The 13,566-nt window shown below is 37.3% G+C and overlaps 2 protein-coding genes across 2 annotated transcripts in view; one reads left to right on the plus strand and one right to left on the minus strand.

The window, feature by feature from the left end:
• SLC25A12 (solute carrier family 25 member 12) overlaps positions 1 to 13,566 on the minus strand; it is a 208,940-nt gene that overhangs the window by 171,748 nt on the left and 23,626 nt on the right. The window lies entirely within an intron of this gene.
• The window catches only part of HAT1 (histone acetyltransferase 1), a 60,232-nt gene that overhangs the window by 43,060 nt on the left and 3,606 nt on the right, over positions 1 to 13,566 (plus strand). Inside the window, exons 9-10 of the mRNA XM_043577045.1 lie at positions 2,188 to 2,339; positions 4,881 to 4,997. Coding sequence (XP_043432980.1) covers positions 2,188 to 2,339; positions 4,881 to 4,997 — 269 coding nt within the window. The remainder of the gene's footprint in view (positions 1 to 2,187; positions 2,340 to 4,880; positions 4,998 to 13,566) is intronic.

Raw genomic sequence — 13,566 nt, forward strand, 5'->3', positions numbered from 1 at the left:
GATTTTGATTGAGCATCTTTTCATGTGGTTATTGTCCCTTTGTAGATCTTCTTGAGAAAATGTGTGTTTAGATCCTTTGCCTGATTTTTAAAGAAATTTTTTAATGTTTGTTTATTTTTGAGACAGAGCTTGAGCCGGAGGAGGGGTAGAGAGAGAGGGAGACACAGAATCTGAAGCACCTTTGCCTGATTTTTAATTGAGTTCTCTTTTTCTTATTGAATTGTAAAACATTTTTATATGTAAAATCTGGGTGCAAGTCTCTTACCATATATATAACTTGGAAATATTTGCTCCCATTCTGTAGGTTATCTTTTCATTTTCTTAATGGTATCATTTGAGCACAAAAGTTTTAAATTTTGATATAGCCCAATTTATCTTTTTTGTTGTTATTTGTGCTTTTGGTTCTGAGAAACCATTGCCTAAGCAAAAGTCCTGAAGATTTATTCCTATGTTTTATTCTAAGAATTTTATAGTTTTAACCCTTTTTATTTTTTAAGTTTATTTATTTTGAGTGAGAGAGAGAGAGAGAGAGAGGAGAAGAGAGAATCCCAAGCAGGCTCCATGCTTAGTGCAGAGCCCGACATGGGGCTTGGGGCTCCATCTCATGACTATGAGATCAAGACCTGAGCCAGTATCAAGAGTCGGATGCTTAACCAACTGAGCCACCCAGGCAACCCTAGTTTTGTCTCTTACATTTAGGTATATGGTTGATTTTGATTCATTTTTGTGTATGGTGTGAGGAAAGGGGTCCATCTTCATTCTTTGGCTTGTGGAGATCCTGTTGTCCAAGTACCATTTGTTAAAAGATCATTCTTTCCCTCACTGATTGGTTTGGGAACACTTCTCAAAAGTCAGTTGACAAAAAAAAAAAAAAAAAAAAAAAAATTAATTGATCATAAATGTAGAGGTTTATTTTTAACTCTCAATCCAGTTCCATTGATCTGTTCTTATGCCAGTACCGTACTGTCTTGATCACTGTAGCTTTGTAGTAATTATTGAAATCAGGAAGTGTGAGTCTTCTAACATTTGTTCTTTTTCATGATCGTTTGGGCTAGTCTGGGTTCCTTCCATAACTGTATGAATTTTAGGATAAACTTAATTTCTGCAACTAAAAAGGCTAGCTGGGATTTTGATAGGGATTGCTTTGAATGATTTGTAGAGTATTGTTACTGTAACAATATTAAGTCTTATGATCCATGAACTAGCTCAGAATTTAGTATTCTTTGTTTCAAGCCATTTACTGATCAGAAAACAAGAGCTCAGAGAAGTGAGGTGACTTGCCCATGGTCCTGTATCTATGAATGACAGAACTGGGACTCAAACTGATTTTCTTTGTGTAGTCTTCTTTCTACCCATCATGTTTTGCTATTTTCCTTGTCAACTACTTAGTCTAATGTAGATAGACAAACAAAGGAAGATCTATGCTATTCAGATGCAGTGAAGAAAGGATCAAAATCATATTGTCATTTTATTCTTAAAATATATATATATTTGCTTTTGTGGAAGCAATAATTTTTTTTTAATTAGGGGAAAGAAGTATGGCAGAGTGTAAAGGTTATTGGTTTAGGGTAGGGGAGTTATAAATTGAGCTTTAGAAGCTTTAGATATCACTGAATACTTGCTTTTGGAATTGATTATCCAAACTTGAATCTCTTGTTTATACAGCTACTTTAATTGAAAATAAAATTGGGGTGCCTGGGTGGCTCAGTCAGTTAAGTGTCTGACTTCGACTCAGATCATTATCTCAACGCTCGGTTGGTGGGTTCGAGCCCCACGTTGGGCTCTGTGCTGTCAGCTCAGAGCCTGGAGCCTGCTTGGGATTCTGTGTCTCCCTCTCTTCTCTGCCCCTCACCCATTCGCACTCTGTCTTTCTCTCTCTCTCTCTCTCAAAAATTAATAAACATTAAAAAAAATTTTTTTAATAAAAAAACTAAGATGCATAGGATAGCACCCATGAAAAAGTCTACATCTGAAGGGAGTAGCTCTAATTTCACAAATACTATGTAATTTTATTTAGCAAAGATAATAGTGCCATTGTTTGATTAAAAAGGAATAATCCTTTCTCATTATAACTTTTGTCTTGTAAAATTCTTTTAATAATATTTCTAGCCTAACATGTATATTGAGATCTCAAATGATGAAGGAATTATGTTGGATAAGAGAAATATTATTCTGCCTTTTCTTTAGCGGAAGATCCATCCAAAAGTTACGTGAAATTAAGAGACTTTGTGCTTGTGAAGCTCTGTCAAGATTTGCCCTGTTTTTCCCGGGAAAAGTTGATGCAAGGATTCAATGAAGAGATGGCAATAGAGGCACAACAGAAGTTCAAAATAAATAAGGTATTTTTATTCTGTAGAAGGAAAACATTTCAGTTTGGAAGTTTTCTTTCTTTTTTAAGTACAACTTAAACGTTGCAAATGTATTAGAATACATGTGTGGGAAGTAGCAGTGGTTGAGAGTATAGGCTCTGAAGCCAGATTGCCTGGTTCAGATCTGGGTATAGCACTTGTTCTGTGACTTAGGGCAATTTAATTTCCTTATGAATAGAATGGGAAGATAGTTGATTTTATGGCTTATTAAGTGTAACAAGCAGAAAAGAATGGATAGTATGATCTTACTTTTGCTTTTTAAGAAAATATTTCAAATGATAAAATAGTTAATACTTCTGGAGACGGTATTGGTGGGGGGAAGGGCTGGAGTAAAACACTTAACTTTTACTTTATATACATCTGTATATTTGAATTTTAAAGTAGTAAATATCCTAAAATAGGTACAGAAGAAATAATCTGGGAGTTCAGAGGAGGGAGTTTAGTTTCTTATATTTATGTATGCAGGGGAGTCAGAGTTTTTCATGGGAGGGAGATGCATCTGATCTAAGCTTTGAAAAATGGGTAGGATTTGGATGATGAAGGTATGTGAGATGAAGAGTATTCCAATAAGGACTAGTACGTGATATTGTTGACTTGGGAGATCTCATCTAACTCTCCAATGTAGATTTTCCTTCTGAACTCCAACACTGTATATAAAAAGGTTCCTGATCACTGATCTTCAACAGCTTAATTTGAACTGAAACTTTCCATTTTCTCCTACCTTAAAACACTTTAGTGGCTTCCTAGTTTTAAGATAAATAAATATTTTAGAAATATTTGGTATGTCCAGACTGTATTAAACCTTTAGAGAATTTATTCAATAGCTCAGCTTTTAAAAGAGAATACAAACACCTTTTTTCCTTTAAGAAAAAGAATTTAAAACTTAGTATGGCACATAGAGCCAGTCATAATGTGGACCCTGCCAACCTTGGTAGACTCATTTTCCTACCACTTCCCTGCAAGCTGTGGCATTATTAAACCTCTTGCTATTTCCCAACTGTGCTACATCTTTCTTCTTTTGAAGTCTGTTTAACTATTCCCTTTGCCCTTGATACCCCCTTTTCTTGTTCCTCCATCTTTGCCTTGCCAGATATTACTCATTTTTCAGGCTCAGCTCAGGTGTCCCTTCCGGAATGTTCAGCCATCATCTTCCCAATCTACCTATACTTGACCCCTCCCCTGTCTTCAATAAATATATGTGAAACAACACAAACAGAAAAACTATGGGCTACCAAAAGTAGTTTTGGGCAAACTACTTTTGGTATCAAAAGCTTGATTTTCCTAATATTTCTTTGTTTTTGTCTTCTCCCTGCCCTTTAATTGTCACTGCAGTACAGGGTTCTGACATCTCCCTCTTCACTGTTTATGCTTTCCTAACCAATCACGGTTTTCACTCTTGCCTGTGTACTGATATTGCTTAAATCCTCTCTCTTTTAAACTAGAATTTTCTTTAGGTTTATATGTTCTGCTGCCTCCTGACTCTCTCCTAGGCTGTGGAAACTCTATCATCCCACATGCTTCTCCACACCCAGTCTTTCCTCTTTTTCTAGAATCTTTGTTCCTGTAGTATTCTTACTTGTGCTTAGTTCATGCCTTCATCATTTTTGCCTGATTTAATAGCTCAGCTTCCTAATTGGTCTTCCTACCTTTTTTGCTACCATTTCTATGTAGCTGAGAGAATACTTTTCTTAAAACTCATATTTGTGCACTTTGTTCATGCCATTTAAAATCTGTCACCTGCTAGATAAAAGCCAGTGTGTAAAAGCCCAGTGATAAAAACACAGTATGTAAGCTTCTATGTAAACACACTTCTGCTGTATCCTCACTTTACTTCTACTCACTGCTTTTCATTCTGTGCTCCAGCAACGTCAGGCTGCTTCAGTCCTGCATGTGTGTTGCATGTGTGCACTTGTATACACACAGTGCCCTCCCTTCTTTCTAGAATGGCATGGTCCCTTCCCTTGAAGATTTAGCTCAGGTTTTGGGGCTCCTGGGTGGCTCAGTCAGATAAGCACTCAACTTTGGCTGTGCTGACAGCTCAGAGCCTGGAGCCTGCTTCAGATTTTGTGTCTCCCCCCTTTCTGCCCCTCCCCCACTCATTCCCTCTCTCTCTCTCTCTCTCTCTCTCTCTCTCTCTCCCTCTCCCCCCCCCTTTCTCCCCCTCTCTCTCTCTCTCAAAAATAAATAAACATTAAAAAAAGAAAAAAAAGATTCAGCTCAGGTTTTGTTTCCCCAGGTTTTGTTTCTAGCGTTTATCCCATTCCCAGGCTACACTACCATAATACCCTATGCATATTTCCATCATTAAATTAACCACTCCTCAATCATTTGTGTTATTCATTAGGCTGCTGCCTCCTTAAAGACAGAAACTATCTTTTATTGTTTTTCGTCTGGTACCTAGCACAATTTCTGGCCCATAGGAGATATTCAGTATATCCTGTGTTCTTTTGGAAAAGTGTCACTATTTTGTGATTTGAAAGTGTTCATGTTTTTTTCTTTTGTTTCATTAAGCAACATGCTAGACGAGTTTATGAAATTCTTCGACTACTGGTAACTGACATGAGTGATGCTGAACAGTACAGAAGCTATAGACTGGACATTAAAAGAAGACTAATTAGCCCATATAAGGTAGGACTTTGTAGAGTCTTAAAGATTGTATTCTTGTCATTGTTTAAAAGTGGAGAAGAGGGGCGCCTGGGTGGCTCAGTCGGTTAGGCGTCCGACTTCGGCTCAGGTCACGATCTCACGGCATGTGAGTTCGAGCCCCGCATCGGGCTCTGTGCTGACTGCTCAGAGCCTGGAGCCTGTTTCAGATTCTGTGTCTCCCTCTCTCTATGACCCTCCCCCGTTCATGCTCTGTCTCTCTCTGTCTCAAAAATAAATAAATGTTAAAAAAAAAAAAAATTAAAAAAAAATAAATAAAAATAAAAGTGGAGAAGAGAGGCACCTGGCTGGCTCATTTGGTAGAGCATGCAACTTGATCTTGGGGTTGTGAGTTTGAGCCGCACGTTGCAGGTAGAGTTTACTTAAAAATAAATAAATAAGTAAGTAATAAAATAAAAGAAGAAAGTGTAGCAATTGCCATTGTATGGGAGAGTTCAAATCATTTTCCTAAATTATACTTTTACAAAAGTGAATACATTCTTCCAATTAGTTATAAGAAGTCTTGCTGTCATAATTTTCCAGTGTAAGCTATAAATAAATCTCTTTTCATTCACTTAAAAACTAATTCTAAGAATAGTTTATTCATGGTTACTTTTTATTTCATTTGTTTGCCCTCTTTTAAAAATGTGAATGCCCAAACTTTTCCTTAATAAATTATTTTGTTAGTTTTTTCTGAGTCTCTAGTTTCCTAGTTGTCATATATATTATGTTTGCCTTTGCTGCCTTCTTCCTAAATATGCCCTTGGTTGTCATTTTTAACATCTATACTTTACCATAGCTGAAACTGCAACATAATATTGTTTACTTTTTTTTTTAATATTCTTTCTTCTTGTTCCCTACTCCCACCCCATATTTTTCATATCCCATATTTTCCTCTAACTCAGAAATTTCCCCTCCTAGATCAGGTTTGTCCTGATCATCATGTAGCCATTATTATGGTAGATATTGTCCATGCCAGCCTCTGTGAATGGGGATTTGCTATGATAGCTGCAGCTGTGCAGTAAGCTGATGGGGAGAATATTTCTTAATTTGTTCTATAAATAATATCTGACATGTGATTGTTACAGTTGTATACATCATACCTGTAGGCCTGTACAATACAGGAGCTGAGAACATAAATGATTAATCCAAAAGTTTTCTGTCTTATGGACTACTGTCTGCCTATAAATAGGTTGTAATACATTGCACTGTTCTCTCTTCCCCAAAATTATTCAAAGTTGCATTTTATTCTTTGATGTTTATCAATTCAGAAACATCAGACAATTGGTAAAGATGGTGCTTTCCAAAGGTTTTGAGTTTTAAAGTAACATTAGCTTGTCAACTAGAAAAAAAAAATTTAAGTGTTTATTTTTGAGAGAGAAAGAGAGTAGGCACGCAAGTGGGAGAGGGGTGGGGAGGTGGGCAGAGGATCTGAAGTAGGCTTCTCACTGACAGCAGAGAGCCCAATGTAGGGCTCAAACCTGAGAACTGTGAGATTATGACCTGAGCCAAAGTTGGACGCTTAACCAATTGAGGCGCCACTAGAAAATTTATGGGAAATTTGGGCATATAGAACAGTATAAGTAGATGTCATCATGGCAACATCAGAGTATAGGGACACCTCAGAGATACTGCAGGTTCAGTTCCAAACAGCTGCAATAAAGTGAATATTGCAATAAAGCAATCAAGTGAATTTTATGGTTTTCCAGTGCATAAAAAAGTTATGTTTACATTATACTGTATTTTGCCAAGTGTACAATAGCATTATGTTTTTTTTAAACTGTACATACCTTAATTTAAAAACATTTTATTGCTAGAAATGCTAACCATTATCTGAGCTTTCAGTGAGTCATTATCTTTTTGCTGGTAGAGTGTCTTACCTTGATGTTAATGGCTGCTGTCTATGATCAGGGTGCTGGTTGCTGAAGGCTGGGGTTGGTTGTAGCAGTTTCTTAAAGTAAGACAACTGAAGTTTGTCACATCAGTTGATTCTTTCTCTACAGCATGTGATGCTATTTGATACCATTTTATTACCTACAGTAGAAATTTTTTCAAAATTGGGAGTCAGTACTCTCAAACTTTGCTACTGCTTTATCAACTAATATTCTAAATTCTTTGTTGTCATTTCAATAATCTTCACAGCATCTTTATCAGGAGTAGTTTCCATTTCAAGAAACTACTTGCTTTGCTCATCCATAAGAAGCAACTCCTCGTCTGTTCGAGTTTTATCATGAGAATTGCAGCAATTCAGTCACATTTTCAGACTCACTTCTAATTCTGGTTCTCTTGCTATTTCTTCACTGAAGTCTTAAATCCCTCAAAGTTAATCCATGTGGGGTGGAATCAGCTTCTTCCACAGTCCTGTTAAGGTTGATATTTTGCCTTTTACCATGAATCACAAGTGTTCTTAACGGCACGTAGAATGGTGAGTCCTTTCCAAAGGTTTTCAGTTTACTTTGCCTAGATCTATCAGAGAAGTCATTATCTATGGCAGCGATAGCCTATGAAAGGTGTTTCTTAAATAATAAGACTTGAAGATCAAAATTACTCCTGAGTTCATGGGCTATAGAATGGATATTGTGTTAGCAGACATGAAAACAACATTAATCTTGCTGTACATCTCCACAGAGCTCTTGGGTAACCAGGTGCATTGTCAGTGAGCAGTGATATTTTAAAAGGAATCCTTTTTTCTGAGCAGTAGGTCTCAACAGTGGGCTTAAAATACTCTGTAAATTGTGTTGCAAACTGATGTGCTGTCATCTAGGCTTTGTTGTTCCCATAGATCTAGCATAGGCAGAGTAAAATTAGCATAATTGTTAAGGGCCCTAGGATATTTGGAATGATCCTTGAGCATTGATTTCAACTTAGTCACCAGCTGCATTAGCCCCTAACAGGGGACTTAACCTATCCTTTGGAGCTTTGAAGCCAAGCATCTCCTCCTCTTTCAATAGAAGGCTGTTTTGGGACTCCTGGCTGGCTAAGTCAGAAGGGAATGTGACGCTTGACCTCTAGGTTGTGGGTTCGAGCCCCATATTGGGTGTAGAGATTAAATAAGTAAATAAATAAATAAATAAATAGACTTAAAAAAAAGGCTATTTTGTCTATATTGAAAATCTGTTGTTTAGTATAGCCACTTTCATTAATTATCTTGGCTAGATCTTCTGGGTGACTTGCATAGCCTCTACATCAGCACTTGCTGCTTCAACCTTGCACTTTTATATTATGGAGATGACTTCTTTCCTTAAACCTCATGAACCAACCTTGGCTAGCTTCTGGTTTTTTTGGTTTTTTGTTTTTAATGTTTATTTATTTTTGAGAGAGAGACAGAGCGTGAGCCGGGGAGGGGCAGAGAGAGAGGGAGACACAGAATCCGAAGCAGGCTCCAGACTCTGAGCTGTCAGCACAGAGCCCGACACTGGGCTCGAACTCACAAATCATGAGATCATGACCTAAGCCGAAGCCGGATGTTTAACCGACTGAGCCACGCAGGTGCCCCTCCAGTTTTTCTTCAGCAGCTTCCTCACCTCTCTGGCTTCAGAGAATTGAGGAAAGTTAGGGCCTTGTTTTGGATTAGGTTTTGGCTTAAGGGAATGTTGTGGCTGGTTTAATCTTCTATTGAGACCACTATATCTTTCTCCATATCCGCAATAATGCTGTTTTGGTTTCTTATCATATGTGTGTTCACTGGAGTGGCACTTGCAATTTCCTTCGAGAACTTTGTGTTCACAACTTTGTCTCTTTGGCACAAGAGACTTACTTTTTGGCTTATCTCAGCTTTCAATATGCCTTCTTACTAAGCTTAATCATTTCTAGCTTTGGTTTAAAGTGAGAGATGTGCAGTTCTTCCTTTCACTTGAACACTTGGAGACCACTGTAGGGTTCATTTCACTATTGGCCTAATTTCAGTATTGTTGTGTCTCAAGGAATAGAAAGGCCCAAGGGGATATACCTGGTCAGTGGTACACTCAGAACATACACAACATGGGCCTCCTGGATGACTTGGTCAGTTGGGTATCTGACTTTGGCACAGGTCATGATCTCACGGTTCATGGGTTCAGACCCCGCATCGGGCTCTTTGCTGTCAGCACAGAGCCCGCTTTGGATCCTCTGTCTCCCTTTCTCCTCTGCCCTTCCCCCTTTCACACACTCTCTCTCAAAATAAATAAACATTAAAAAAAAAAAATACAACGTTAAGTTTACCATCTTATATGGCTCAGTTTGTGGAGCCCCAAAACAATACATCAAAGATCACTGAATATAGATGACCACCACAAATACAATAATAATGTAAAAGTTTGACATATTGTAAGAATTACCAAAATGAGACACAGAGACATGAAATGAACAAATACTGTTAAAGAAATGTTGCCAGTAGACTTGCTTGATGCAGGGTTGCCACAAACCTTCACTTTATAAAAAGAATATCTGCGAAGCACAAAATGAGGTATGTGTGTATTAAAACTATTTTAGTAAAGTAAAATAATTTATTGAATTATGTGTCTCATAATTATTTGATGTTTTACATAGGCAGATGTAGCACATGAGAGATGATGGATTCTAAGTGTAAATAGTCACCAACTCATGCCAAATAGGAATTTCTGTACTTTATAAAAGCAAGTGTTTTTCACCCTTAAAGAATGGTAATGATTTTTTATATTAAGTATCCTCATCTGTCAAACAAGTCATCTATCAGAAAGACAACCGAAAGCGTTATTAAAACTCTTTAGGTTCTCAACACCACTGAGATGAGAGTACCACCATCCTTGCACTAAAGCTCACACAGATTACAAATTCTTCAGATACTTGCTTAAACCATATTTATAGTAATGTACACTTTAATCAGTTCAGTTATCCAGTATTCTGTCCCACTGAGGAAACCAAGAAAGCTTGAGGGTCCCCCTCCCCTCCTTTAGGTTGATAGTCCCAATGTTTGGGATAAGAAACCTACCACAAACTTTAAGAAAGCCTAGAAATGAGTTAAATGTCCTATAGGCATAGAAGAAGTGCTGTTATTTTTTTGTTGATTATGTGTAGATGATTTTCTTCAGCTTGTGATTGCAGTGTGATATTATGTACTTTGCTGTTATTACAGCATTCTTAAATGTCAAATTATATTTAAGAATAAAGTTGCTTAATAATATGGTTTAGAGTTTTTCTTTTTTTTTTTTTTAATCTTTAAATGTATGCCCAATGGGGAAAGTTTGGAGTGTAAAATTTATATGTTTACTTTCAAGTTTTATGAAAAGATTATAATTTTGATTGTCACTAAATTATTACTGAGATATGAAGTAATTTATTGATTGTTAGCAAAGTATACCAATTCTGTGCTGCCTTTATTTGAGGAATCAAGTTTACCTATCAGTCTAATTTTTTTTTAATGTTTTATTTATTTTTTGAGACAGAGCATGAGTGGGGGAGGGGCAGAGAGAGGGAGACACAGAATCCTTGGCAGGCTCCAGGCTCTGAGCTGGTAGCATAGAGTCCGACCCAGGGCTCAAACCCACGAACTGTGAGATCATGACCTGAGCTGGTCAGATACTTAACCAACTGAGTCACCCAGGCACCCCTCAAGTTTACCTATCAGTCTAAACACACTCTCCCCCTAAAAAATTATTTGGATAGCTATTAGAAGTACTTGTGCCTTACTTTAAAAGTTTTAAACAGGGGCGCCTGGGTGGCGCAGTCGGTTGGGCGTCCGACTTCAGCTAGGTCACGATCTCGCGGTCCGTGAGTTCGAGCCCCGCGTCGGGCTCTGGGCTGATGGCTCAGAGCCTGGAGCCTGTTTCCGATTCTGTGTCTCCCTCTCTCTCTGCCCCTCCCCCGTTCATGCTCTGTCTCTCTCTGTCCCAAAAATAAATAAACATTGAAAAAAAAAAAAGTTTTAAACACTGATAATTCATTCACATCAGTGCCAAAAGAGGGGAAATAACCTATATTAACTAGAATCTTTTTTTTTTTTTTTAAGCATAAAAAGAAACTCCCATCTCTAGTACAGAAATAATTTTCAGGTGTTGAAGAAAAGATACATTTGAACAATTTGGCTAACAAAAGAAAAATTGGTGTACCTGCTTGGTTTTAGCATTAAAGCTTTTTTATATGGTTTCATAGGAGTATTTTAATTCTTAGTTGGTTTGCAAATATAAAATTTCGAATCATTGTTATGTCACTGCATTTAGAATCTAGAAACTCAATTTTGAAGTTTTGTTCTATCTTTTAGAAATTGTGTGATTGTTGACAACTTATTAACACTTGGATGTTAGGCTTCCCTTGCATAAAATGGAAATACCTCCATAGTTAGGAACTGAACAGAAAGAAATGCAGTACAGTGGTGCATGTTTTAAAAGATGTCTTTTAGCAAGTCTTTGGAATTAATGTGCCTCTACACCATTATTATTTTAAAATTCTTACAAAAGAACCTTCTCTCTGTACTTCGCATAAGTGCCTGACTAGTTCAGCCAGTGGAAATTAAGGAGCCCTTAGATGTGGTGGCATTTTTGAGATTATACTTGTAACCCCTCTTGGAACCTGTGAAAACTAGACAAGAAGAAAGGATTATTTTCTAGAAATAAATTCATATTCAAGCCAAATGTTAACATAAATAAATTTAAAATAATGCCATCTTCAATTTATCTTGATTAATTAAAAGTTATGAACTGCCAGGGCACCTGGGTGGCTCAGTTGGTTAAGTATCCAATTTCGTCTCAGGTCATGATCTCATTGTTCGTGAGTTTGCGCCCTACATCAGGTGAGCTTGAGCCCCACTTGCCCTCCACACTCTCTCTCCTTCTCTCTCTCCTACTCCCTCTGCCCTTCGCTCACTCACGCACTCTCCCTCAAAAATAAATGGGGAACAGCTGGGTGGCTCAGTTGGTTAAGCATCTGACTTCAGCTCAGGTCATGATCTCGCCGTTTGTAAATTCAAGCCCCGTGTCAGACTCTGTGCTGATAGCTCAGAGTCTGGAGCCTGCTTTGGAATCTGTGACTCCCTCTCTCTCTGCCCCTCCCCTGCTCACTCTCTGTCTCTCAAAAAATAAATGTTTAAAATTTTTTTAAAAAGTAAATGACTAAATAAAATAATAAATTATGAACTGCCCTAATCTATGAAGGAATTAAGTTTTTGTTTTTAGAGGGAAAAAATTATTCTGAAGCTTATAGAACATCTATTCCAGTCTTAAGTTCTACCTTTCATTGTTTCATTTGTTCTCCCAATGTGTGTCACTTTGCTGGATAGACATGTTCTGTAAATCAATTTGGGATTTTTATTTCTTTACCCATTCTTTGAATGTTTATTTATTTTTGAGAGAGAGAGAGGGAATGCAAGTGGGGGAGGGGCAGAGAGGTGGGAGGACAGAGGATCCAAAGCAGGCTCCACACTACAGCACAGAGCCTGATGCAGGGCTCAGAATTCACAAACCGTAAGATCATGACCTGAGCCAAAGTCGGACGCTTAACTGACTGAGCTACCCAGGCCCCCCCCCCCCCTTTTTTTACCCATTCTTTGAAAGATTAACTTATAATACACATAGAGTGGAATATATAGTGTAAGGAGTATTAAAGGATAATAAATACCTCAATGTAGTTATTTTTTAAATTGAGCCATACCTTACATGTTCATGTTCATATATAGGTTTTTTTCCATGAAGCTATTTATAGGCATTTTTTTATTCCTATGTATTTTAGAGCTCTTAAATTCATAGATTTCCATCATGCCAATAAAAATTACAATAGAGCTTAATTCTGGCATCCATTTAAAAGAAATAGACAATGAAGAAATTGAATGTGGTGAGGAGGGGGGAGATAAATTGGAGATACAAGCTCAGATTTTAAAACAGCATAATAATTTAAAACAGTATGTTAGGGCGCCTGGGTGGCTCAGTCCTTTGAGTGTCCAACTCTTGATTTTGGTGCAGGTCATGATCTCAGGGTCCTAGGATTGAGCCCCTGTCAGGCTCTACTGGGCATGGATAAATAAATAAATTAATTAAATTACTGGCACATGATTCATTTTATAGGTTATTTAGAACAAAATTTGATAGTCTAGAAATATTTAAGAATTTAATATGAAGGTTCTATTATATATAAGAATCTAATATGATTAGAGGTATCTTCAAGCAGTGGGCATCAATTATGAAATAAATAAACATTATAACTGGTTAGCAATTTCAAAAAATAGCTTCTATTCCTATCACACACCACACTAACTTGCTGGTGAATTACCCTTTAGTTCCTGAACTGCTTTCTTAAGTTAAATACTCTTATATAGTATAGTGAATAACTTTTACAGCAGAAACAAAGCATTTCTCATCCAACATGATTGAGGGAGTAAAAAATACACTGTCCTCCTGGGTCTTAGGAACAATAAATTTGAATTTTCATCAGTTCTCTAGAATATTCAGAGTGTGGTCGGTAGATCAGTAACATTGACATCACTTAGGAGCTTGTTAGAAATGCAGAATCTTGCCCCATCCCACATCTGCTGAGTCAGAATCTGCATTTTTATCAAGGTCCCCAGGTGGTTTGTGTGCACATTAAAGTTTGAGAAGCACTACTTTAG

The sequence above is a fragment of the Prionailurus bengalensis genome, chromosome C1 (assembly GCF_016509475.1).
Source record: "Prionailurus bengalensis isolate Pbe53 chromosome C1, Fcat_Pben_1.1_paternal_pri, whole genome shotgun sequence".
NCBI classification, from domain to species: Eukaryota; Metazoa; Chordata; class Mammalia; order Carnivora; family Felidae; genus Prionailurus; species Prionailurus bengalensis.